This window comes from Salvelinus namaycush, chromosome 20 (assembly GCF_016432855.1).
Source record: "Salvelinus namaycush isolate Seneca chromosome 20, SaNama_1.0, whole genome shotgun sequence".
Lineage (NCBI taxonomy): Eukaryota > Metazoa > Chordata > Actinopteri > Salmoniformes > Salmonidae > Salvelinus > Salvelinus namaycush.
The window spans coordinates 38607614-38631812 of record NC_052326.1 but is presented as its reverse complement, the minus strand read 5'-3'; the positions used below and the strand labels follow the sequence as shown (position 1 = coordinate 38631812).

General features: G+C 42.3%; 1 protein-coding gene and 1 long non-coding RNA gene across 4 annotated transcripts in view; one reads left to right on the top strand and one right to left on the bottom strand.

Moving 5' to 3' along the window:
* Positions 1 to 1950, bottom strand: part of LOC120065328 (testis-expressed protein 264 homolog) — an 86563-nt gene extending 84613 nt beyond the window's left edge. Inside the window, exon 1 of the mRNA XM_039016237.1 lies at positions 1453 to 1950. Coding sequence (XP_038872165.1) covers positions 1453 to 1704 — 252 coding nt within the window. The 5' untranslated portion in view covers positions 1705 to 1950. The remainder of the gene's footprint in view (positions 1 to 1452) is intronic.
* Positions 1637 to 23248, top strand: LOC120065329. Of its 3 annotated transcripts, none has more exons than XR_005478664.1 (3): positions 1637 to 1970; positions 17699 to 19983; positions 21791 to 23248. It is a non-coding gene; the product is annotated as an uncharacterized LOC120065329 (long non-coding RNA). The 3 variants fall into 3 exon arrangements; XR_005478665.1 differs by lacking the exon at positions 1637 to 1970 and having other exon boundaries at positions 17669 to 19983; positions 21791 to 21886; positions 22483 to 23248; XR_005478663.1 differs by lacking the exon at positions 1637 to 1970 and having other exon boundaries at positions 17669 to 19983.
* Positions 23249 to 24199: the final 951 nt, after the last annotated feature.

Sequence of the window (24199 nt, the reverse complement as noted above, 5' to 3'; positions counted from 1 at the left end):
TGTTTTTTTACAACAGATGCATTACAAGGAATCGATTAATGCTACGTCGTCATGTAGGGATGTGATTGAACTGATTGAAGAAGTGGAATCGTTTTTGATTGATTTCATCAAAAATCCCAAACAGTAGGTGGCGGCAATACACCAATAGGTTGTAGTCTGTCAAACTGAATGCTTTAAATGTTCACCCCCTGCGATTCATCTGGGTTTCCTCTATCCATCTGTGGTGGTAGTGAATAAAATAATGTTGAAAAGACATTCCTGCTGATAGGCCAAACAATGCAGTAATTGTTACTTTGGGGATAGGCTAAATCTGGTCTGATTAATCAGGCTGTAATACATCATTAATTGGTATATACAGCCTGACACATTTGAGTGAAAAATTGTGTAAGCCTAAATGTTCCTTGCAAGGTAGAAGGTTTAATAAAATTACATTTAAACTTACTCTACCGGTTGTCTGTGCAGTTTCTCCTTCAGCACTCAATTTTTTTTTTTTTACAAATATCCACAGGAAATGATTGTTTACCCTAATTTTTTGAGAGCTGGTAGGTATGGTTCTGTCTGCTTGATTTTCTGTTGTGTATTTTACTGCAACGTAAACACTTGCACAATAAACAATAACCAAGTGTAACCAAAACACAGACTGAACGTTGCTTACATTCAGCTGGCAGTGGCAAACCTACCAGCTCTCAAAAAAGTTGGGTAAACAATAATTTCCTGTGGATATTTTGGCTCAAATTTCAAGTGAGTGAAAGACAAACCGCACAACAATCAGTAGAGTAAGTTTAAATGTAATTTTATTCAACATTCTGGCATGAAAGGAACATTTACACAATGTTGAACTCAAATGTGTCAGGCTGTATAGTATGCCAATGAATTGTGTTTTATAGCCTGATTAATCAGACAAGACTAAATCCTTGAGTCAGAGCTAGGTAAGCTCACAGAAACTGTAGCCTTCTAGTATTAGGTCCTACCTCCAATACAAGGTTCAATCTCAACCATGTCTCAGTTGGTCATGCAGCCCGTGAAACTTAATTTATTTTAGATTACAGGGGCCCACTGCAGCCACCTATACAATAATGTAGGCTATTACTCACAGTTGTAAGTCACTTTGGATAAAATGGCATCCCTAACATCTTCAACACCCCTGAATACAGTAATTACAGACCTTGGCCATTTAGCAGTGCAAGCCAGCCTTTATGATGTCAGCTAGAGCAATGGGCTTCAGTACTGTCAGACATAGGCCTGATAATAGCCTGTTATTTCTTATGTCAAATATACCAATTCGTAGAAAATGGATTTATGTATGCATATCACTATGAGTATACTGTCATAACTAAATACGGGCTGATAAGTAGGCCTAAAATCTGATTTCTAGTAATGATGTATGTGTGCACGGGAAGTTGGCTAGCACTGCGCAGGCAGGGGGTTGTGTTCTATAGCTAGCTAGTTTACCTTTTTAGGATCATCGTAGAACACTCCAATACTAGACAGATTGCGTCCAATGCTGCAACTCTCAGTAAAAAGTTGTCCACACTCTTTATATGGTCCCTGTTTGAACTTGTAGGCGATTGTGATGTTCTTGATTGGAGGAGAACCAGTCCGGATGTGTATTTCTGACAACAGCCCCGAGTACAGAACGTACCCTACTATTGTCACAAGACTCAACAAGACGAAAATCAAACACAACATTAACCATTCTGACATGATGTAGGGTCCTAGAATGTAGCTTTGGTTGTTGAAACCTTTTCTGCCTTTGCGATTTGCTAAAACACACTCGGGAATTGATTTATGTTGGTAGCTAACTAGCTGGCTTAAAAGCCAACTAAAGCCACAACTACTTTCACATTTAAAACGTCCGTTAACTCGATAACAACTCTCATTCGAACGTTCGAATACGGATTAATTTCCCTAAACAAGGACCAGTTGAAAACAACTTTCTGGGATGCACCATCTGTGGAAACGAAAGTGAGGTATTGTTTTATTCCATGACCATTGTTATTCAATAAATCAGTCATATAAATTACAGCTACCGACTTTTATAAAACAAAAACATCTACCAATGTCATTTCAAATTCAAAACATATCTCAACGAATAAAATTGCGTGTTGTAGAAAATCGGTTAATCTGGTAAACACCCCTTTATCTTTTGTATCTTGTTCCAATCAATTATACGATTTGCTGCGTGAGACGCCACCAGAGGTCAACAAATCCTCATGGAAGTTGTTACTGGGCAATTCAATGATAACGGAATGAAAAACCAAAAACATTGTTTGCAAAGTTAAATAAACCTTATAAATATATGCACAAGGACTGCTTTTAACAACTTCCACAGAACATTTTACAAAAACACATTTACTCGAAGAACAGATGTGTAGATGTAAAGTTTGATATCAGAATAACTGTAAAATCTCCCTCAGTTTTTATGTGAACCACGTTTTCCAAAACGTGTCTGCAGAAAGAATGGGGTGTCAGCTATGATGAAAAAAATTGATTTTGGTTATTGAACTACAGTAAGTGAAATGGATTAACACCCGGTAATAGAATGATGGTAACAGAATTACATCATGGGTCCCTGATCTATAGGACAGAAATGCATAATTGTGAATGTTATTCTCTTCATGGTGAAGTATCCTGAGTAGGTAGAAAAATGTAATATCCTCCTTTGAATGTTTGGGTATTATTCTACACACTGGCTATTATTCTAATGAGCTTTGCCTCCAAACAAGATCAAACGTGGTTGTTCCAGACCGGACCAAATCTGTACCAATCATAGACCTACATGTTTCACAAGTTTGGACATCACAGTACAGCACAGTAGAGCATAGTAGAGTAGAGTTCAGTACAGTACAGTACAGTTTAGTTCAATACAGTAAAGTCCCGTGGAGTTCAGTAAAGTGCAATAGTCAATTATACTGTACTCTACTATAGTGTGCTCTACTTTACAGTACTGTACTGTACAGTGCCTTCGGAACGTATTCAGACCCCTTTACTTTTTCCACATTTTGTTACATTACAGCCTTATTCTAAAATTGGTAAAATATTATTATCTACACACAATACCCCATAATGACAAAGCGAAAACTGTTTTTTTTTAAGTTTTGCACACATCAAAAATAAAAAACAGAAATACCTTATTTACATTAGTATTCAGACCCTTTGCTATGAGACTCGAAATTGAACTTAGGTGCGCACTGTTTCCATTGATCATCCTTGAGAAATTTCTACAACTTAATTGGAGTCCACCTGTGGTAAATGTAATTGATTGGACATGATTTGGAAAGGCACACACCTGTCTATATACAGTTGAAGTTGGAAGTTTGCATACACCTTAGCCAAATACATTTAAACTCAGTTTTTCACAATTCCTGACATTTAATCCTAGTAAAAATTCCCTGTCTTAGGTCAGTTAGGATCACCACTTTATTTTAAGAATGTGAAATATCAGAATAATAGTAGAGAGAATGAATTATTTCAGCTTTTATTTCTTTCATCACATTCCAAGTGGATCAGAAGTTTACATACACTCAATTAGTATTTGGTAGCATTGTCTTTAAATTGTTTAACATGGGTCAAACGTTTCGGGTAGCCTTCCACAAGCTTCCCACAATAAGTTGGGGGAATTTTGGCCAATTCCTCCTGACAGAGCTGGTGTAACTGAGTCAGGTTTATAGGCCTCCTGGCTCGCAAATGCTTTTTCAGTTCTGCCCACATATTTTCTGTAGGATTGAGGTCAGGGCTTTGTGATGGCCACTCCAATACCTTGACTTTGTTGTCCTTAAGCCATTTTACCCCAAGCATACCGAAGTATGCTTGGGGTCATTGTCCATTTTTGAAGACCCATTTGCGACCAAGCTTTAACTTCCTGACTGATGTCTTGAGATGTTGCTTCAATATATCCACATAATTTTCCTGCCTCATGATGCTCCTAACTTTTTATTCCGCCATTGGGCCATTAGCCAATAAACCCCGCCAAAATCCACAGACAAACAAACAAGGAAACATACAACTCACTATTCATAAACAACTCAACTCATTCACTGGGTACCTCTTCAAAATAAACTAGTATTCAGTAATGGTCGCCCTCATTACAACCCAAAATAAAAATAGATGATTAACACTGAACAACCTCTTCAAAACCAAAAGAACTAGTATTCAGTAATGGTCACCCGCATTACAACCCGAAATAAAATAGAAGAGATGAGTATTATAACCACCTCTCCAAAACCAAAAAAACTAGTATTCAGTAATGGTCGCTTGCATTACTAGCCAAAATTAAAATCATCAATCATTAATTTCATTCATCCTATATTGACATCATGCATTTCAACAACAGCCCGTTAAGTAATTTATCCAAACCATGTCATATTCAAAGGGTATGTCTATATTTTAGAGTAAGTGAGCTGCCACTTACTTGTTAGAGGGAAACCACACCAGTGAATGCCAATTAATTACAGACTTATATTAAACAGGTGTCTGCTTACCATGTTTAATTTGGAGCTCTGGCACCATGGTGTGGAATCTCCTCCAACCGGGGTGGACACTCACTCCTGGCAAGCTCGTCAAATGTTGGGGTTCGTTCCTTGTTAATCATTGGCTCATTGGTGAAATTAGCATTTCTCAGACAGTTTCTTTATAAGAGGCAGAGATTAGAAAAGACTGTGGAACAATATTAAACCTTTCTAATGAATATATATATATATTGTTCATCTGTAGTCTAGGACCCTATAAATGTAAGGAGGGAGGTCTTATAACCCCTCCCCTTCTATTAATACAACATAAGCATAATCAATTATTATAATACATCAAATATTTGGTACAGCCCTTATCATGACCCCAAGGTGAACCTGACAGTTCCTTTTGGCAAACTCCAAGCGGGCTGTCAAATCAAATCAAATTTTATTGGTCACATACATGTGTTTAGCAGATGTTTTTGCGGGTGTAGCAAAATGTTTGTTCTTCTATCTCCGACAGTGCTGTAATATCTAACAAGTAATATCTAACAGTTTCACAAAATATACCCAAAATACACAGAGCGTCATTGGACTGAGACACAGTGGCATAGTATAGAGTACATGTACACATATGAGATGGGTAATGCAATATTTATAAACAATTAAAGTGACTAAGATACCATAGAATAGTATAGAGTACAGTTTACACATATGAGATGAGTAATGCAAGATACGGAGACATTATTAAAGTGGCTAGTGTTTCATTTCCTTAAAGTGGCCAGTGATTCCTAATCTATGTCTATAGGCAGCAGCCTCTGATGTGCTGGTAATGGCTGTTTAAAAGTCAGTGGTGTAGTATAGAATACAATACAGTATATACATATGAAATGGGTGATGCAATAAGTAAACACAATTTAAAAGTGACTAAGATAACGTAGAATTGTATGGAGTGTGGTTTATACATATGGAGATGAGTAATGCTAAATATGGAACATTATTAAAGTGGCTAGTGATCCATTTCTAAAAGTGGTCAGTGATTCCTAATCTGTGTCGACAGGTAGACACCCCTGATGTGATAGTGATGGCTGTTTAGCAGTCTGATGGCCTTGAGATAAAAGCTGTTTTCAGTCTCTCGGTCCCAGCTTTGATGCACCTGTACTGACCTCACCTTCTGCATGATAGCGGGGTGAACAGGCAGTGGCTCGGGTGGTTGATGTCCTTGATGATCTTTTTGGCCTTCCTATGGCATCGGGTGCTGTAGGTGTCCAGGAGGGCGAGATGTTTGCCCCCGGTAATACGTTGGCTAGACCGCACCACCCTCTGGAGAGCTTTGTGGTTGTGGGCGGTGCAGTTGCCGTACCAGGCGGTGATACAGCCCAACAGGATGCTCTCAATTGTGCATCTGTAAAAGTTTGTGAGGGTTTTAGGTGTTAAGCCAAATGTCTTTAACCTCCTGAGGTTGAAGAGGCGCTGTTGCCTTCTTCACCACACTGTCTGTGTGGGTGGACCATTTCAGATTGTCTGTGATGTGTACGCCAAGGTACTTCATTTTTTTTTTTATCAATCAAATTTATTTATAAAGCCCTTCTTACGTCAGCTGATGTCACAAAGTGCTGTATAGAAACCCAGCCTAAAACCCCAAACAGCATGCAATGCAGGTGTAGAAGCACCTGCTTTCCACCTTCTCCACTGTGGTCCCATCGATGTGGATGAGGGGGTGCTCCCTCTGCTGTTTCCTGAAGTCCACAATCATCTCCTTTGTTTTGTTGACGTTGAGTGAGAGGTTATTTTCCTGGCACCACACTCCCAGAGCCGTCACCTCCTCCCTGTAGGCTGTCTCATCGTTGTTGGTAATCAAGCCTACTACTGTTGTGTCGTCTGCCAACTTGATGATTGAGTTGGAGGAGTGCTTGGCCACGCAGTCATGGGTGAACAGGGAGTACAGGAGGGGGCTGAGCACCCACACTTGTGGGGACCCAGTGTTGAGGATCAGCGAAGAAGAGGTGTTGTTTCCTACCTTCACCACCTGGAGGAGACCCGTCAGGAAGTCCAGGACCCAGTTTCACATGGCAGTGTTCAAACCCAGGGCCTCAAGATTGATGATGAGCTTGGAGGGTACTATGGTGTTGAATGCTGAGCTATAGTCAATGAACAGCATTCTTACATAGGTATGCCTCTTGTCCAGATGGGACAGGGCAGTGTGGTGGCGATTGCATCGTCTGTGGATCTATTGGGGCGGTAAGCAAATTGAAGAGGGTCTAGGGTGGCAGGTAAGGTGGAGGTGATATGATCCTTGACTAGTCTCTCAAAGCACTTCATGACAGAGGTGAGTGCTACAGGGCGATAGTCATTTAGTTCAAATACCTTTTGTTTTCTTAGGTACAGGGACAATAGTGACCATCTTGGCGCATGTGGGGACAACAGACTGGGATAAGGAGATATTTCAATATATCTGTGTGAACACACCAGCCAGCTGGTCTGCACATGCTCAGAGGACGCAGCTAGGGATACCATCTGGGCCGGAAACCTTGCGAGGATTAACACGCTTAAATGTCTTACTCACGTTGGCCGCGAAGAAGGAGAGCCCACAGTCCTTGGTAGCGGGCCGCGTCGCTGGCACTGTATTATCCTCAAAGCGAGCGAAGAAGGTGTTCAGCCTGTCCGGAAGCGAGACGTCGGTGTCCGCGACGTGGCTGGTTTTCCTTTTATTATCTGTAGACCCTGCCACATACATCTCGTGTCTGAGCCGTTGATCTGGGACTCAACTTTGTGCCTATACCGACGTTTAGCCTGCTTGATTGCTTTGCTGTTTGTATTCTTCCATATTCCCGGTCTTCTTGCCCTGGTTAAATGCAGTGGTTTGTGCTTACAGTTTTGCGCGAATTCTCCCATCTATCCACTGTTTCTGGTTGGGGTAGGTTTTAATAGTCACAGTTGGTACAACATCTCCTATGCACTTCCTGATAAACTCATTCACCGAATCGGATTATGTGTTGATACTATTTTCTGAAGCTACTCTAAACATATCCCAGTCCGCGTGACCAAAACGATCTTGAAGCGTGGATTCCGATTGGTCAGACCAGCGTTGGATAGTCCTCACCACAGGTGTTTCCTGTTTGAGTTTCTGCCTATAGGAGGGGAGGAGCAAGATGGAATCTTGATCAGATTTGCCGAATGGAGGGTGGGGGAGGGCCTTATATGCATTCTGGAAGGTAGTGTAGCAATGGTCGAGGGTTTAAGCAACGCGAGTACAGCAATCAATAAGTTGATAGAGTTGAGAGCCTTTTCCTCAAATTTGCTTTTTTTTAAATCCCCAGCTACAATAAATGCAGCCTCAGGATATGTGGTTTCCAGTTGGCATAAAGTCCAGTGAAGTTCTTTGAGGGCCGTAGTGTTATCTGCTTGGGGGGGATATAGACCGCTGTGGCTATTATTGACAAAAATTATCTCGGGAGATAGTACGGTTGGCATTTAACTGTGAGATATTCTAGGTCAGGTGAACAGAAGGACTTGAGTTCCTGTATGTTATCAAAGTTACACCATAAATCGTTAATCAAAACATATACAGTACCTCCACCCTTCTGCTTCCCGGAGAGATATTTGTTCCTGTCGGCACGATGTACTGAGAACCCAACTTGCTTTACAGACTCAGACAGTATATCTTGAGAGAGCCATGTTTCCATGAAGCAGAGTATGTTACAATCCCTGGTTTCCCTCTGAAAAGCAACTCTCGCCTTGAGCTTTTATTTTATTATCCAGACATTGGACATTAGCGAGTAGAATACTCGGGTGTACACGCTTCATAAGTTGGACCAGAAGACCGGCTCGAGTACTTCTGCTTCGCCGGCGTTGTTTTGGGTCATCCTCTGGAAACGTTTGCTTGCTCTCGGGAGAGCAAACAAAGGATCTGCTCCAGGGAAGATGTAATCCTGATCGTAATGCTGGAAGTTCTGGTGAGTTACCGGCGTTCTAATATCCAATAGTTCTTCCCAGCTGTATGTAATGACACAAAACAATTCCTGAGCTAATAACGTTGCTTAAGAGCTAGTCACGATGCTGCCATCTCCGTCGGCGCCATCAAAAGCTAATGTGCCTTTTACTGAGGAGTGTCTTCCATCTGGCCACTCTACCATAAAGGCCTGATTTGTGGAGTGCTGCAGAGATGGTTGTCCTTCTGGAAGGTTCTCCCATCTCCACAGAGGAACTCTAGAGCTCTGTCAGAGTGACCATCAGGTTCTTGGTCTCCTCCCTGACTAAGGCCCTTCTCCCTCGATTGCTCACTTTGGCCGGGCGGCCAGCTCTAGGAATAGTTTTGGATGTTCCAAACTTCTTCCATTTAAGAATGATGGAGGCCACTGTGTTCTTGGGGACCTTCAATGCTGCAGAAATGTTTTGGTACCCTTCCCCAGATCTGTAACTCGACACAATCCTGTCTCGGAGCTCTACGGACAATTCCTTCAACCTCATGGCTTGGTTTTTGCTCTGACATGCACTGTCAACTGTGGGACCTTACAGTTAAAGTCGGAAGTTTACATACACTTAGGTTGGAGTCATTAACTCTCGTTTTTCAACCACTCCACGCATTTCTTCATAAACTATTGTTTTGGCAAGTTGGTTAGGACATCTACTTCGTGCATGTGTTAAGGTTCGTTCCTACTTCGTCCTTGTCAATCATTGGTTCATTTGTGAAATTAGCATTATGACAATATCTTTTATTAAATCATTCAAAACCCAATGCAATTGCAGACAGAAGTTGACAATCAGGAACATAGCACGCATGTTTCCGAGTAAGTTCTGCATCAAACAAAAGGTCTCAAGTTGTTTTATTAAACCAAAGTCCCGCCTTAGTGATGTCACTGACTACGTCATTACCTTTTTACTCCTGAGACCAAAACCCTGCATCCATAGCTATACAAACATAGAGTTTCAGTGTTTATCTAAAAGCTAGGCAATAAATGTCCCCTCCCCAAAGTAGATTTATTGTGGAATGTCTGAGTAGTCTTATCTCCCACACTCCCCTGCAGAGTTCTGTCTGTCACACATTTCTAAGAGGGGTCTCTTTATAAGAGAGAGAGAGAGAGAGAGAGAGAGAAAGAGCGAACAACTGTGGAACAATTCTAAAACTATAATGAATATATATATTGTTAATCTGTAGTCTAGGACGCAATAAATGTGAGGAGGGAGGGGTCTTAACCACTCCCCTTATATTAATAAAACATAAGCATAATAAATTATTCTAATATATTTAAAAAATGTACAGCCCCAATCATGACCCCTAGGTGAAGTAATTTTTCCAACAATTGTTTACAGACAGATTATTTCACTTATAATCACAATTCCAGTGGGTCAGAAGTTTACATACACTAAGTTGGCTGTGCCTTTAAGTAGCTTGGAAAATTCCAGAAAAATATGTTATGGCTTTAAAAGCTTCTGATAGTCTAATTGACATCATTTGAGTCAATTGGAGGTGTATCTGTGGATGTATTTCAAGGCCTACCTTGAAATAGAGATGAACGTACTTTGGTGCAAAAACTGCAAATCAATCCCAGACCAACACCAAAGGAACTTGTGAAGATGCTGGAGGAATCCGGTACAAAAGTATTTTTATCCACAGTAAAACGAGTCCTATATCGACATAACCTGAAAGGCACTCAGCAAGGAAGAAGCCACTGCTCCAAAACCGCCATAAAAAGCCAGACTACGGTTTGCAACTGCACATGGGGACAAAGATCATACTTTTTGGAGAAATGTCCTCTGGTCTGATGAAACAAAATAGAACTGTTTGGCCATAATGACCATCATTATGTTTGGAGGAAAAAGGGGTAAGCTTGCAAGCTGAAGAACACCATCCCAACCGTGAAGCACGGCGGTGGCAGCATCATGTTGTGGGGGTGCTTTGCTGCAGGAGGGACTGGTGCACTTCACAAAATAGATGGCATAACGTAATATATTTGTCTGCATAAGTTCTTATGTTATCCGGTGGCCATAACATTATCAGGTGAGTAACAGCCTTTTTTAAACATTTTATTCAGTATTATTTCTCTGGTTTTGATGCACCTACTGTCCTTCACCAATTACAAACACACATACCATCATGACACAAGGGGAGACACAGATGCAGACACAGGAGGCAAATGGTTGGAATTAGAATAAAAGGTTGAACGTATTTGTTAGTGACACTTTCCTTCCATAGGACAGTATAGGAAATGTACAATCCTTAGAATACCAGCAAACATATTACAAGGAAATTTCTATAGAAATTTTCATAAAAAAGTTACTTTGTGATTCTATCACCAGGGGGCACTGGTGTATAGCATCTTACTGTTCCTCTACACCGGGCACTGGTGTATAACATCTTACTGTTCCTCTACACCCTTAAGATATAATATTATTAATTGAAGTCTAGCATGTGGTTGTCTGAGGCCCGCGTGTGAAATATATTTGAGTTTAGTAGAACCATTTACTATAGCCTGGATTAAGTGAGAGTAGAATTAGGATTTCAGTATCACCCACTGTTGTTTAACACACACTGAAAAGAGATATAAATTATTCTCTATAGGCATATTCCTACATATTACACCCACTTAGGACAAACCTATAGAAATTGGAAAACACATTACACGCAGACTATCTAAATAAAAAGCCAGAGCACTATGGCACAGTCAAAACAGAATGAGGAGATAGGCGCAATGAAGCCTGTCACGCCTGTTGAATATATGCAAAATAAGTTTCCTGCTGTGGAATTTACATTCATTTTTAAGAAATGGCATGTCTGGACAGAGATGACAGGAGAAAATAGATATCCAATGGCTGGTTCATTCAACAAGACTAGGTTGGATTTAGTCAAGGAGATCATTCAGACAAGAACAATGGACAAAAGGAAGGGGATGAAGAAGAGTACCCTTGTATCAGAAACTGTGATAGGAATGATGCTGGAAGGACAGATCTTCGTGAACAAGGCTACTGTGACAAAACTAAAGCTGGAGAGAATAGAGTGTGGGAAGAAAGAACTGGGTCAGGACAGAGGCAGAACTGGGTCAGGACAGAGGCAGAACAGGAGTACTCCCCACAGCCCCGCCGTCATATGACAATCAACCCAGAGGATCCCTGGGTGACTACACAGATTTACCCTCTCATACCACTGACAGAAGAAAATGGAGAAGCAACCACAATTATCCTCAAGTGGACTCTGAAGGAGGTGGATGACACAACAGCAGCAACAAGTGGTATGAGAACAATAGAATTGGATGAAAAAAGGAGGCACAGTTCCTGGAGGGAGATTCCCTCGTCACCTCACTCCACAGAAAGGAACAGACTGGAAGACCATAGACATATGGCCGCCTGTAGAAAACAAACAAACTACTAAAGAAGTAAAAGTAAAGTACAAAGTGTTACCATCCATGGGTGACCTATTCAGAGACCAGAGAGAAAGGGAAGAAAGAAAGAGAGAAGAAACAAGACTGGCAAATAATAAGTTGTATACATTACGAAAAGAGAAGAGAAAGTTGATGGAAGATCAACAAATGCTAATTGATGACAAGATTAAAGAGACAATGGACACAGATGATGTGGACGAAAGTCAAAAGCTAAAAGACGAGGTCAGACAAGCCAAGGATATGGTAAGACGATACCAGAGGGAGGTAGAAGAAGAACTGGGAGATTTATGGAGAGATAGAAAGGAAGAGACATTTTCCATGATGCCCTTGGTGTATCGTATGGGTCCAGGGGGACAGGTGACTCAGGAATACAAGGCTTGGAGTATTGGAGACCTGGAAACAGCAGTGAAAGGCATGCCCAGTATCTCAGAAGGAGCGGATGGGTGGATATAGACTGAGCATTTACACGGGCATAACGAAAACCTTTGCCTGGGGGACCTCAAGGCGCTGCTGGCGAGGATGACACCAGGGCAATTGGAGACTCTGTTGTTGAGAGCCCGCATCGATGATGCGCCACCTGAAACAGTATTGCGTGAAGTCCGAGCACCCCTGTGGAGAACTCTAAGATATGAATACCCCACTGTAAGAGATATGACCAGACTAAGCCATGTGGCCCTCGGCGAAAACACAGATTACGTAGAATGGCTTGAAAAGTTTAAAGCAATATGGAATGAGGAACTCAAAGAAAGATATTACCAGAATGACACTGGAGAATGCATGTTCTATGATTACACTGCCAAGAATTTCCCTGAACCCATCAGAAAAAAGGTTGAAGATGAAATAGGATGGGACAGAAAGACTGGGGGAGAGAAAGAAGAGTATCTCAGACATTGGTTCAGGAACTGGAAGATACAAAAGTATGATGAGAAATCGAGGAAAGGAGGACTAGACATTGTACTGAAGAAGGCCCAGCTTGCACAGATCGAGAAAGGAAGTGGTGGGTTTGATGGCTGCTCAAGTTGTTTCTACAGGCCCACCACAACCACAGCCTGTAGCCTACAGTCACACCTGGTACCTGCCTTTTCCCATGCAGCCTTATGGTGACCCCCAACCATGGACTGGAAGAGGATATGGGCCCACCAGAGCCTCTTGTGACTGGAAAAACACTCAATGCTGGACATGTGGCCAGTTGGGGCATATGAGTTTGCAGTGCAGGGGATATGGAAGAGGAAGTGGTTACAGCAAGGGCAGAGGAAGAGGAAACTTTGCTAATGCACATTCTGGAGTGTACTACCCACCATGGCAACAATATGCTCCTCAGCCACAGTACCACTCTTGTCACAAGCCGGCTCATAGCCTGTGACAAAAATGAGGGGACACGAACAGGTATAGGCCAATTAAAAATGTTCTTTATTATAAACCAAAACTATTAACTTTAAACTAAGAAAAGGAATGAGGTGTGAAAGTATTATAATGTAAGGTGTATGTAAAGTGCATGGATGCGTGAATCTGTGTGTGTGAATATGACTGAGTGAAAACTATGTAAAACTACAAAGGAACAAACAAAACAGGATCATACCTGGAGGAGCAGAGAGAGAGAGATTAGTGAAGCAGCAGTTTAAATACCCTGAGCCCAGGTGGCTCCAATCACTAACGACCCTCCTCTGCCTGCAGGAGGAACCGCCCCTGCAAGGCAGAGGAGCCGTGACATCCCCCTCCTTAAAATGAGGGTACCACCCTCAACCCAACTTCCTCCAACATATTCAAAACAATCCAAATCCCCCCCCCCCCCAAAAAAGGATACCAATCCCGGCTCCTAGCAGTAGCCCCGTGTCCCCCAGCTGACTGTCCGCCCCTCAAACTCAGCAGCCCTGGTACCTGGGGAGCAATTTAAGAGGAAAGAGGCGCAGACAGCCCGTAGGGGTCAGCAGAGAAAAGATACAAGCTAGGTTAAAGAGCACGGGACAGAGCATCAGCAATGATATTATCCTTACCACTAATGTGTCTAATATCAAGGTTGAATGGTTGCAAGAACAAAGCCCAACGCATCAGGCGCTGGTTGGGATTTTGCAGGGACCTCAGAAAAACAAGTGGGTTGTGGTCAGTGAACACAGTTAAAGGGGTCAAACCAGAACCAACATAGACCTCGGAGTGCTGTAAAGCCCAAATGAGACCTAAAGCCTCCTTTTCAATTACAGAATAGTTTCTGATACTTATTAAATTTCCGGGAGAAGAAACTGACTGCACACTCAACATTCTCATCATTCTCCTGGAGAAGCACAGCCCCAGCACCGATTTGACTGGTGTCTACCTGCAATTTGAAAGGTTTCCCAAAATTTGGTGCTGCCAACACAGGTGCCAAACACAAAAGAGCCATAACTGCATCAAATGCCTCTTGACACTGGGTGGACCAGAAATTCAGCCCTGGCCTTCAACAGGTTGGTCAGTGGGGACACTACTACCGAAAAGTTTACACAGAAAGCACGGTAGTACCCCGCCATTCCCAGGAAGCGCATCAGTTCTTTCTTTGTGGAGGGCTGTGGGAACTGCTTCACAGCCTGAACCTTGGCTTCCACGGGACAGACAAATCCCTGACCAACAACCTTGCCTAGGTATGTGACTGTGGCTTTGGCAAACTCACATTTTGAGTTTACATTGTTAACTTTTCTATAATCAGTGCAAGGTCTGAAAGTGAAATCAGACTTTTTGACCAAAAGACAGGGTGAAGCCCAATTTGAACAACATGGCTCCGCAATACCATTGTCCAACATAGACTGCATCTCTGTTTCCAGTTTCAGTCTCTTCTCCTCAGATACACGATAAAATCTGTTTGATAGGCTTAGCATCTCCGATGTCTATATCATGCTCAATTAAGTGGGTTTGTGATGGAGTGTCAGAAAACAGGGTAGTTTCTAATAAGAGCTACCAATTCATCACATTTCTCAGAGTCTAAATGATCTACCAAAACCCCAAGGTTTTGCTAAGTCTGGGAGTTTTTCAACCGACCTTGTAAGACCTGGTTTGGCTTACTTGTGCGCTGACACGCATGACAAGTTTTAATAAACTGAGATACATCCCGCTTTAAACGTGGCCAGAAAATAACGAAGTATGCGATCATAAGTTTTACGAACACCCATATGACCTGCCACATCACCATGTGAAGTTTGCAACACTTTATTTCGCAAAGTAGTAGGTACAACTATTTGAAAGACTGGTTCTCCTGAACCCTGATCATAGTGTGGAACCCATTTCCTGACCAACAGCCCATCAAGAAGAAAATAACACTGAGCACTATTCCTCACCACTGAATCAGCAACCACTTTATCAAACAGATCAGCCAAAGTAGTATCGGCCTTTTGCTCAGCCATCAATAAATCTCTAGAACTAGTCAACTGTTCTGTCTGGAGTTTGACTGGCAACTCAAGACTTTCTGGCTTACTCTCAATCTCCTTACGAGAGGCTGCGCAGGTAACCGCACAAACTGGAAATACCTCAGGAGAAACAGTTTTGATCCGGAGATTCCCTTGCAGGGGACACTGAAGGTTGCTTCTTACAGATGTTTAGTTTCCCATCTGCCCACACCTTACTACCTACCAAGTCATTTCCCAAAATCATGTGGACTCCCTCTACTGGCAACTGAGGTCTAACCCCAACATCTACATCACCCTCTACTAGACCACATTTTAGGGTAACTTCATGTAAAGGACAAGAGAATGGAACTAAACCCATACCACTACACAACGGCCAGTATCAGACTCTTTAGAGAACGGCAAAACAGATTCCAGAATAAAAGAATCTAAAGCTCCAGTGTCTCTTAGGATCTTGATTTTAACATTCTGGTTGCCATCTACCAGGGACACTACACCATCTGAAATAAAGGCTGAAAAATCAGTGGGAAGACTGAGAATCAAACTCAACTAGTGGCTGAAACAGCTCACCCTGGTGAGGAGGAGCTGCCATCATAGCAGGTTTAACTTGACCTGACTGTTTTGAATGAAGCCGAGGACAATCTTTCTTCTAATGTCCTTCAACTAAAGAGTAGCGACAGGTATTAGCATTAACCAGTGCTTCAAGTCCTCCAGACCCAAACTTCTGCTGAGGCCTTTGGAAAGAAGCTCCAAAAAAAGGTGACCTACTATTCCTAGGAGTAAAGTTAGTTTTATGGTACATGTCACTGTTTGACTCAAAATGGCTTTTATGTGTTAGCCTGTACTCATCTGCAAGGATTGCTGCATCACTTGGAGACTTAACTTTACGTTCATTCATGTATGTAGCAACCTGGTCAGACACAGAATTTTTGAACTGTTCTAACACAATCAAATTAGACAGACCCTCAAAAGTACTAACTTCAGAAGCTGTACACCAACGATTAAATGCAGTAGTCAAATCACGAACAAACTCAGAATAGGTTTGTGAATCTAACTTTTTCCTGTAACGAAAACGTTGACGATATGCCTCTGGCACAAGCTCGTAGACCTTCAGAACTGCTGATTTAACTTTAGCAAAAACTTCACTGTCAGCTACACTCAGTGCTGCAAAAGCCTCACGTGCTTTACCTGTAAGTACACATTGCAACAACATAGTCATGTCCAAATCTGACCAAGCTCTAGCTTCCGCAATACGCTCAAATAAAGTAAAGTATGTGTCTGGATCTGACTCATCAAATTTAGGCAACAAACGAAGATTCTGTGAAACATCAAACTGTGGTAGTCCTTCTGGTCTATTAGCATTTCTCAATCGCTCTCTCTAACTGCATTTGCAACAGCTCCCTCTGCTGCTCAAAAGTTAATGAAGGGCTAGACTGAAAACTTGCACCCTCACTACTAGCAGGCTGACTGCCAAAAACACCCATTTCCCTAAGACCCTGCTTTAATCTAGTTAACAGTCTCTTTCATTTTTTTATCAACAATCTCAATCTGATAATGTTCAGCAATTTCAATTAACTGCTCCTTAGTACACAACTCTAAGGCTAACTCTGAAGGAGCTTGAACAAAACGGAAGACATTTTCCTCAACCAATACAACTATTACAATTGCTCCAAAAACACACAACTCACCTGCTGTCAGTCTGGGTTCAAGGACAGGAGCCACACCCCACTATCCTCCAAAAAACTACTAACTAACTGGCCCTGGTCTTCGTGCAGTCACATGTGGTGGGGTTTTATGCACACAAAACCAGTGGAGTGGAAAAGACAACCAGAAACTGGCGGCCCCCCCATAACCACGGAGGTGCTCCCGAGCCGATGTAGGGGAAAAGGGAAAGGGATGCTCTACCCACGTTCACTGCCACCTAAAACAAAAACACCACAAGCTTCCTATTGACACTCGCTGATAAGCCTGAACAGGAGAGGACTCCCACCTGAACAAAACCCAGAAAAACACAGAGTGAATTGCTTAGCTACCAAGCTAACTGAACCAAAAGAACACATGGCTCTCAACGCTCTCTTCAACAAAATTGGCCCAACCCAAAAAATGTGGCAATCTGAACTAAACTAACCCAAGTTAACTACTATCCCGGATGAGCCCCCACTTGTCACAAGCCGGCTCATAGCCTGTGACAAAAATGAGGGGACACGAACAACAGGTATAGGCCAATTAAAAATGTTCTTTATTATAAACCAAAACTATTAACTTCAAACTAAGAAAAGGAATGAGGTGTGAAAGTATTATAATGTAAGGTGTATGTAAAATGCATGGATGCGTGAATCTGTGTGTGTGAATATGACTGAGTGAAAACTATGCAAAACTACAAAGGAACAAACAAAACAGGATCATACCTGGAGGAGCAGAGAGAGAGAGATTAGTGAAGCAGCAGTTTAAATACCCTGAGCCCAGGTGGCTCCAATCACTAACGACCCTCCTCTGCCTGCAGGAGGAACCGCCCCTGCAAGGCAGAGGAGGAGCCGTGACACTCTCCAGGAGCTGAAAATGCTCCCCAGGGGCCACCTATGCCACATGTACAAGGAGGACAAGTTAATGACAAAGGACAGCCATGGCCAATGGGAAATCAGAATACCAACAGTTCTTGTTTCCCTCAGAATCAAAAATTAAGGTGCCCGACTTCCCTGCTCCAGTGTCCCCAGTATGAATTCAATTATGAAAATTAAGAGCTAATGGTTACTCTTAATGTTAATAGACATGACCTACCATTTCTAATAGACACTGGAGTTCACTGTTTCTGTTTAGGAAAACCTGGACAAGTTGTTTGGGCTTCTCTGAGCAAATCATCAGTAATAATAACATTGGGACAGCCCAGGAATGTGTACTGGACAAAAACTTGTTTGAAGAACCTCTGCTTGTCTCTGACATGGTGCTGTTCATTGATGGTTCTGCCTATATAGATCAAAGCCCAGGGAAGAAACATGTAGGATTTGCTGTAGTAGATGTGGAAGGTGATATTGAGGTTATACGGCCCCTACCAGACCATTTATCAACGCAATAGACAGATTTATTAGCTCTGAACACAGCTTGTGAATTGGGGGAAGGGAAGGCCCTTACTGTCTACTCAGACTCAACATATGCTATTGGGGTTTGTTTGTCATGGTGTGGGATTTGGAGAGTAAGAGAGTTTACTAATACCACAGGCACACCTATTAAAAGCAGACCTTATGTTGAACCGTTGATTGAAGCTATGTGAAACCTAACACATTGGCTATCGTTAAGTTTGAGGCACACACGGGTTGGTGTGATTATGCTAGAATTGGTAACAGCATAGCTGATGAGGTGGCCAAATTGGCTGTTTCCTGTTGTCACACACATGCATTCTATTTTTAGTCGTTTGTGTCATTTGAAACTACTGATCTTGAGAAACAGCAGCAGGCTGATATTCTCAATCACCAGGTGTGGAGGGAGAGAGGGTGTGCTCTCTGTCCAAGGTCTGGATTATGGATACATCTTTTGTCTGGCATGCCCTGTTTACCATCAACCATGACCTTTAATATTTGCTGATTGGCTCATGGAGTGAGCCATTCGTCAAAGGGGGATATTTAGTAGGAGGTGAAGTAGGAGGTGAAAAACCGCCCAATGGTTTTGCCAAAATTGTAATCAGCACATAAAACAGTTATCATTGCATTTATCATTGCGTGACATGTTTGTTATATAACATAGACAAGGGAACTCCACTGCAACCAGGGAAGTTCCCACTCCAAAATGACCTTTTGTCCACCTAGCTGTGGATTTCATAGACATGGTTGAGCGAAAAGAAAGAAAGAGATACTGCCTGGTGATAATTGACAGGTTTACCAGGTGGGTGGAACAATCCCACCGCCAACTGCGTTGCGCGAACAGTTGCAAAATTGCTAGTTAGGGAAATTATACTCAGGTTCGGAGTGCCTGAGTTTTGTCTGCAGGCAATGGGACCCATCTCATAGGAGATGTGGTTACCCAAATGGCCAAAATGATGGGTGTTGACCAGAAGTTTGTCCATCTATCAACCGCGGAGTAACGGGAGTTACTGAGAGGGCTAATCAGACCCTGAAAGGCTCCCTTACCAAACTATGCCATTCCACAGGAATGACATGGGTAGAGGGATTACCTCTTGTCCTCATGAAAATGCGCAGCAGCCTGAACAAAAGTATTGGGTGTACACCTTATTAAATGTTAACAAGACGACCAATGAACACCCCAGGGGTGAGACCTATGACTGACCAACAGATAGACATAACTGAGATATAGTGTGACCATCTTGAGTACATGAAGGAACTAACTTCTGTTGTAAGTTTTCCCCACTCTCACACTAGGAAAGCAGCAGAACCAATCCCAGGTGAAGACCCTGACGAGCTACCCATAAACGTTGGAGACTGGGTGAAACTTAGGGTCCACAAGCGAAAATGGAACCAACCACAATGGATGGGTCCGTTCCAGGTAACCATGGTAACACTAACAGCCCTGTGGGTAGCGGAGAGGTCTGGCTGGCATCATCTCTCCCACTGCAAGCATCTCCCAGAGTGGAAGCCATGGATGAGCGACTGGAGGGAGGGAGAGCAGGGCCCCAAGAACATCTGATGGATGAAGAAGGGCCGAGACCAAAGGCCAGAAGAACCAACAGAGGGTTCAGCCACAAAACCTGAAGAGTCATCAGATGTCGAGGACACCATCATACACACACACTATGGTTGTGAAACAAGAACATCGCAACCATGGAAACACACATGCAGGGTAATTATTGCTTTCCAAATCCTACTGGTTCCGTTTGTGGACGGGGATGCGGATGTGGAGAATAGTAAATGGGTGAAAGCAGTGACAGACAAAGGATCACAGGGGAAGGGGAACACATCTGGCACACGGGTAATGATTTTCCAGAAACCGACGTCCACAGCCTTTCTGTGGGGAACCTAGGCAGTACCAATTGGAAAGAATGATTTTGGAGGTGGATTACTCCATTTTATGCAAAGGAACAATACCAGGGTTTGACAAAGAAACAGCGATTATACTATTCTGATGTTGGTCACGAGGGGGAAGGAAGCAGCATGGGAATGTGGTTTATCCAATAGGTAATAGTTCAGATGCAGCTAAAGAATTTAAGGAGGGTGGGCCCATTGAGACTAAATAGCCAAGGTGGAAAAAGGTTCCTAGAGTACAACCAGGTAACAATTCCCAGCTGATTAAATGCAAAGGACCTCCAAAAGTACAATGGGGAGAGTATCTGACTGGTAGTGTAAAGCCCCTAAATGATAAAGGAGATGTTGTGTTGACAGGATTAAAACCCACAATAACTCCCTCTGTTTGTATTTGCAACTCAGGGAATGTGGATGTAGGAAACACCACTAATTGCCTGTCTTACACAGGCCTAAAAACAGATATCAGTAGATTTGATGTACTGAATGGGCAACAATTGATAAATAGGGTAAATATGTCAAACATAGGCAAAGGCATGGGGACACCTCCGGATCATCTCTGGATCTGTGGGGGTAATGGCTACATTTTCCTCCCCATGGGATGGAAAGGGTGTTATTATCAGGGGAAAATGAACTGACAGTAGCAACATTACTTGTTTCTGAGCTGCTGAACAGTTCTTTGCTATTTAGTTTCAGATCGAATGGCAGAGCTAAAAGAGCAGTGGCTCAAAATAATGAAGCTTATGGACATGTGCTGTCTCAGGTAGAGATGGCAGCCCTAGTAATCTTTCCAGGTGCAGGAGTTGTAGTAAAGGGTAAGGGGATTAACAATTTGACATACTCCATGCAGGCCCTTACTAATCTGATAGTACAGGGTTTTACTCAGTTGTCACTAAATGTGCAGAATTTGAAGGCAGTAGTGACCAGAGACGAAATGGCACATATTGGCTAAAGACAGAGGGGCCTACAGGTCCCTTGGAATAAATGATGAGGATTACTGTGTCATGTTGCTTCCTGACTCCTCTGACAACATGACAGCTATTATTAATGACATGGCTAAATTAGGAGGTACTCTGGAAAAAGCTGTCAACACCATCTCTGACCAAATTGGACACTGGTTTAATGGTGTATTTGCAAACGTGATGGGTAAGGTAATGATGTTCCTGTCTGCCATGATTGTTCCACTTCTGGTAGTACTACTGTGCTTTTCTGTTGCTTTATGTATAATAAAGTGCTTGGCTAAAAAGACTGTTGAACATTTGGGGATTATGGGACACATGTATGTTGGTTTGGTCACAAGAAGGGAGCAAACTTACCTAATGTGGTAGAGGGAAGATATGGGAGATACTAGAGCTTGTCATGTATATATTGGTCAACTGAGAGAAGAGTATAGTGATAGGAGAAACTGTGCTAAAGGGGATTTTAGTGTGCTAGACGTACAGTAACAGGTGACAGGTGTAAACCTTTCCAGGATAGAGGAAGGCATGGGAGCACCTTTTGGATGAATGTGGGTATGCAGTAATAAGGGGTATCTCAATTGACCTCCTGGATGGGGGGGTGTTGTTATTTGGGGAGAATAGAAATGTACATGTTAAGAATTCCGGTCACCGATCTTTTCAATGAGACAGGTAAAACCAACTCTGGGGAACTGCAGCGTGCCAAACGACTCATCCCAGACAATCAGGATGCCTATGATCGTGTCCTACACCCGGGTGAGATTTTTGGTATGTCAATCATACCCTCCTGGGGTGTGGCTGTCCTAGGAAAGTGGGTAAACAATTTAACCTATTCTTTATAGGCCCATATGATCTTAACGCTCCGAGGATTTAGCCAACTCTCATTAGATGTCCAAAATCTGAAAGCAGTCGTCAGCCGCCATGAGTTGGCTTTAGATGATCTTTTGGCGAAGGAAGGAGGACACTGTAACGTACTAGGTATTATTGATCCTGAAAATTGTGTTATGCTCCTCCCTGACTCCTCTGAGAATATGACTGCAATAATTGATAAGATTGCTGATCTTAGTAAAACTCTCTCAAAATCTGAAAAATCTGTTTTTGACAAAATTGGTGACTGGTTTAATGCTAAATTTGGAAATGTGATGGGAAAAGTTATGTTGACTTTGTTTTCATAGTTTACTCCTATACATGTAGGAGGTTTGGTGATTTTGGTTACTGTTTACATTTGTAAGAAAATGACTGTAACTGCTCTTGAATGTGATGGTGTTGGTGGAAGCTGATACAAATTGTGCTGAAGGTGATACTGGTGCATTTCTGGTTTCTCTTAATCCCATTGTTTATTCAACTCGTGTGGTTCTTCCCAGGACTCAGGAGGAATGGGAGTATAACCAGACTCACCCCACTCCCGCCAGAATTCCAGGAACCTCAGAAGTTGTTTCTCCCTTTAGCAGGCCATCCCTGGGATCAAATGGATCCGGACGATTTGCCTAATATATTTGATTTCAGAGGAGAATATTATGATTGAAGCTGTGAGACTAATTAGTCTCAAAGGGGGAAATGTCAGTTTCACCTTGGGGTCATGATAGGGGCTGTACCAAATGTTTGATGTATTATAATAATTGATTATGCTTATGTTGTATTAATAGAAGGGGAGGGGTTACAAGACCCCTCCCTCCTTACATTTATAGGATCCTAGACTACAGATTAACAATATATATATTCATTATAAAGGTTTAATACTGTTCCACAGTCTTTTCTAATCTCTGCCTCTTATAAAGAAACTGTCTGAGAAATGTGTGACTGAGACAGAACTCTGCAGGGGAGTGTAAGAGATAACAGACTAGTCAGACATTCCACTATAAATCAACTTGGGGAGTGGACATTTACTGCTATTTTAGATAACACTAAAACTCTTGTTTATATCGCTGTGTAGGCATGGTTTTGGTCTCATGAGTAGAAGGTAATGACGTAGGCAGTGACATCACTAAGATATATGACAGTAGGAATAATAAAACAACTCGGACCCTTTTCTATTTTGCAGAACTTACTCGGAAACATGCGTGCTATGTTCCTGTTGTCAACTTCTGTCTGCAATTGCATTAATAAAGGTTTTTGAATGATTTAATTAAAGATATTGTCTGAATGCTAATTTCACCAATGAGCCAATGATTGACAAGGAACAAGGAACGAACCCCAACAGCACCTAAAGGACTCTCAGACCATGAGAAACAAGAAACCAAGATTGAACTCTTTGACCTGAATGCCAAGCGTCACGTCTGGAGGAAACCTGGCACCATCCCTACTGTGAAGCATGGTCGTGGCAGCATCATGCTGTGGGGATGTTTTCAGTGGCAGGGACTGGGAGACTAGTCAAGATCGAGGCGAAGATGAATAGAGCAAAGTACAGAGAGATCCTTGATGAAAACCTGCTCCAAAGCGCTCAGGACCTCAGACTGGGACGAAGGTTCACCTTCCAATAGGACAACAACCCTAAGCACACAGCCAAAACAATGTAAGAGTGGCTTTGGGACAGGTCTCTGAATGTCCTTGAGTGGCCCAGCCAGAGCCCAGACTTAAACCCGATTGAACATCTCTGGAGAGACCTGAAGATAGCTGTGTAGCGACACTCCCCATTTTACCTGACAGAGCTTGAGAGGATCTGCAGAGAATAATGGGAGAAACTCCCCAAATACAGGTGTGCCAAGCTTGTAGCGTCATACCCAAGAAGACACAAGGCTTTAATCACTGCCAAAGGTGCTTCAACAAAGTTCTGAGAAAAGGGTCTGAATACTTAGGTAAATGTCATATTTAAGGTTTTTTTTTTTTTTTAAATAAAATAGCTAAAATTTCTATAAACCTGTTTTTACTTTCATTATGGGGTATTGTGTGTAGATTGATGATTGTGTGTAGATTGTATTGTGTGTAGATTAATGATTGAAACAATTTAATCCATTTTAGAATAAGTCTGTAATCTAACAAAATGTGGAAAAAGTCAAGGGATCTGAATAATTTCCGAATGCACTGTATTTTACTAACCTATAATCTACTTCACTGTACTGTACTGTGCTGTTCAAACTTGTG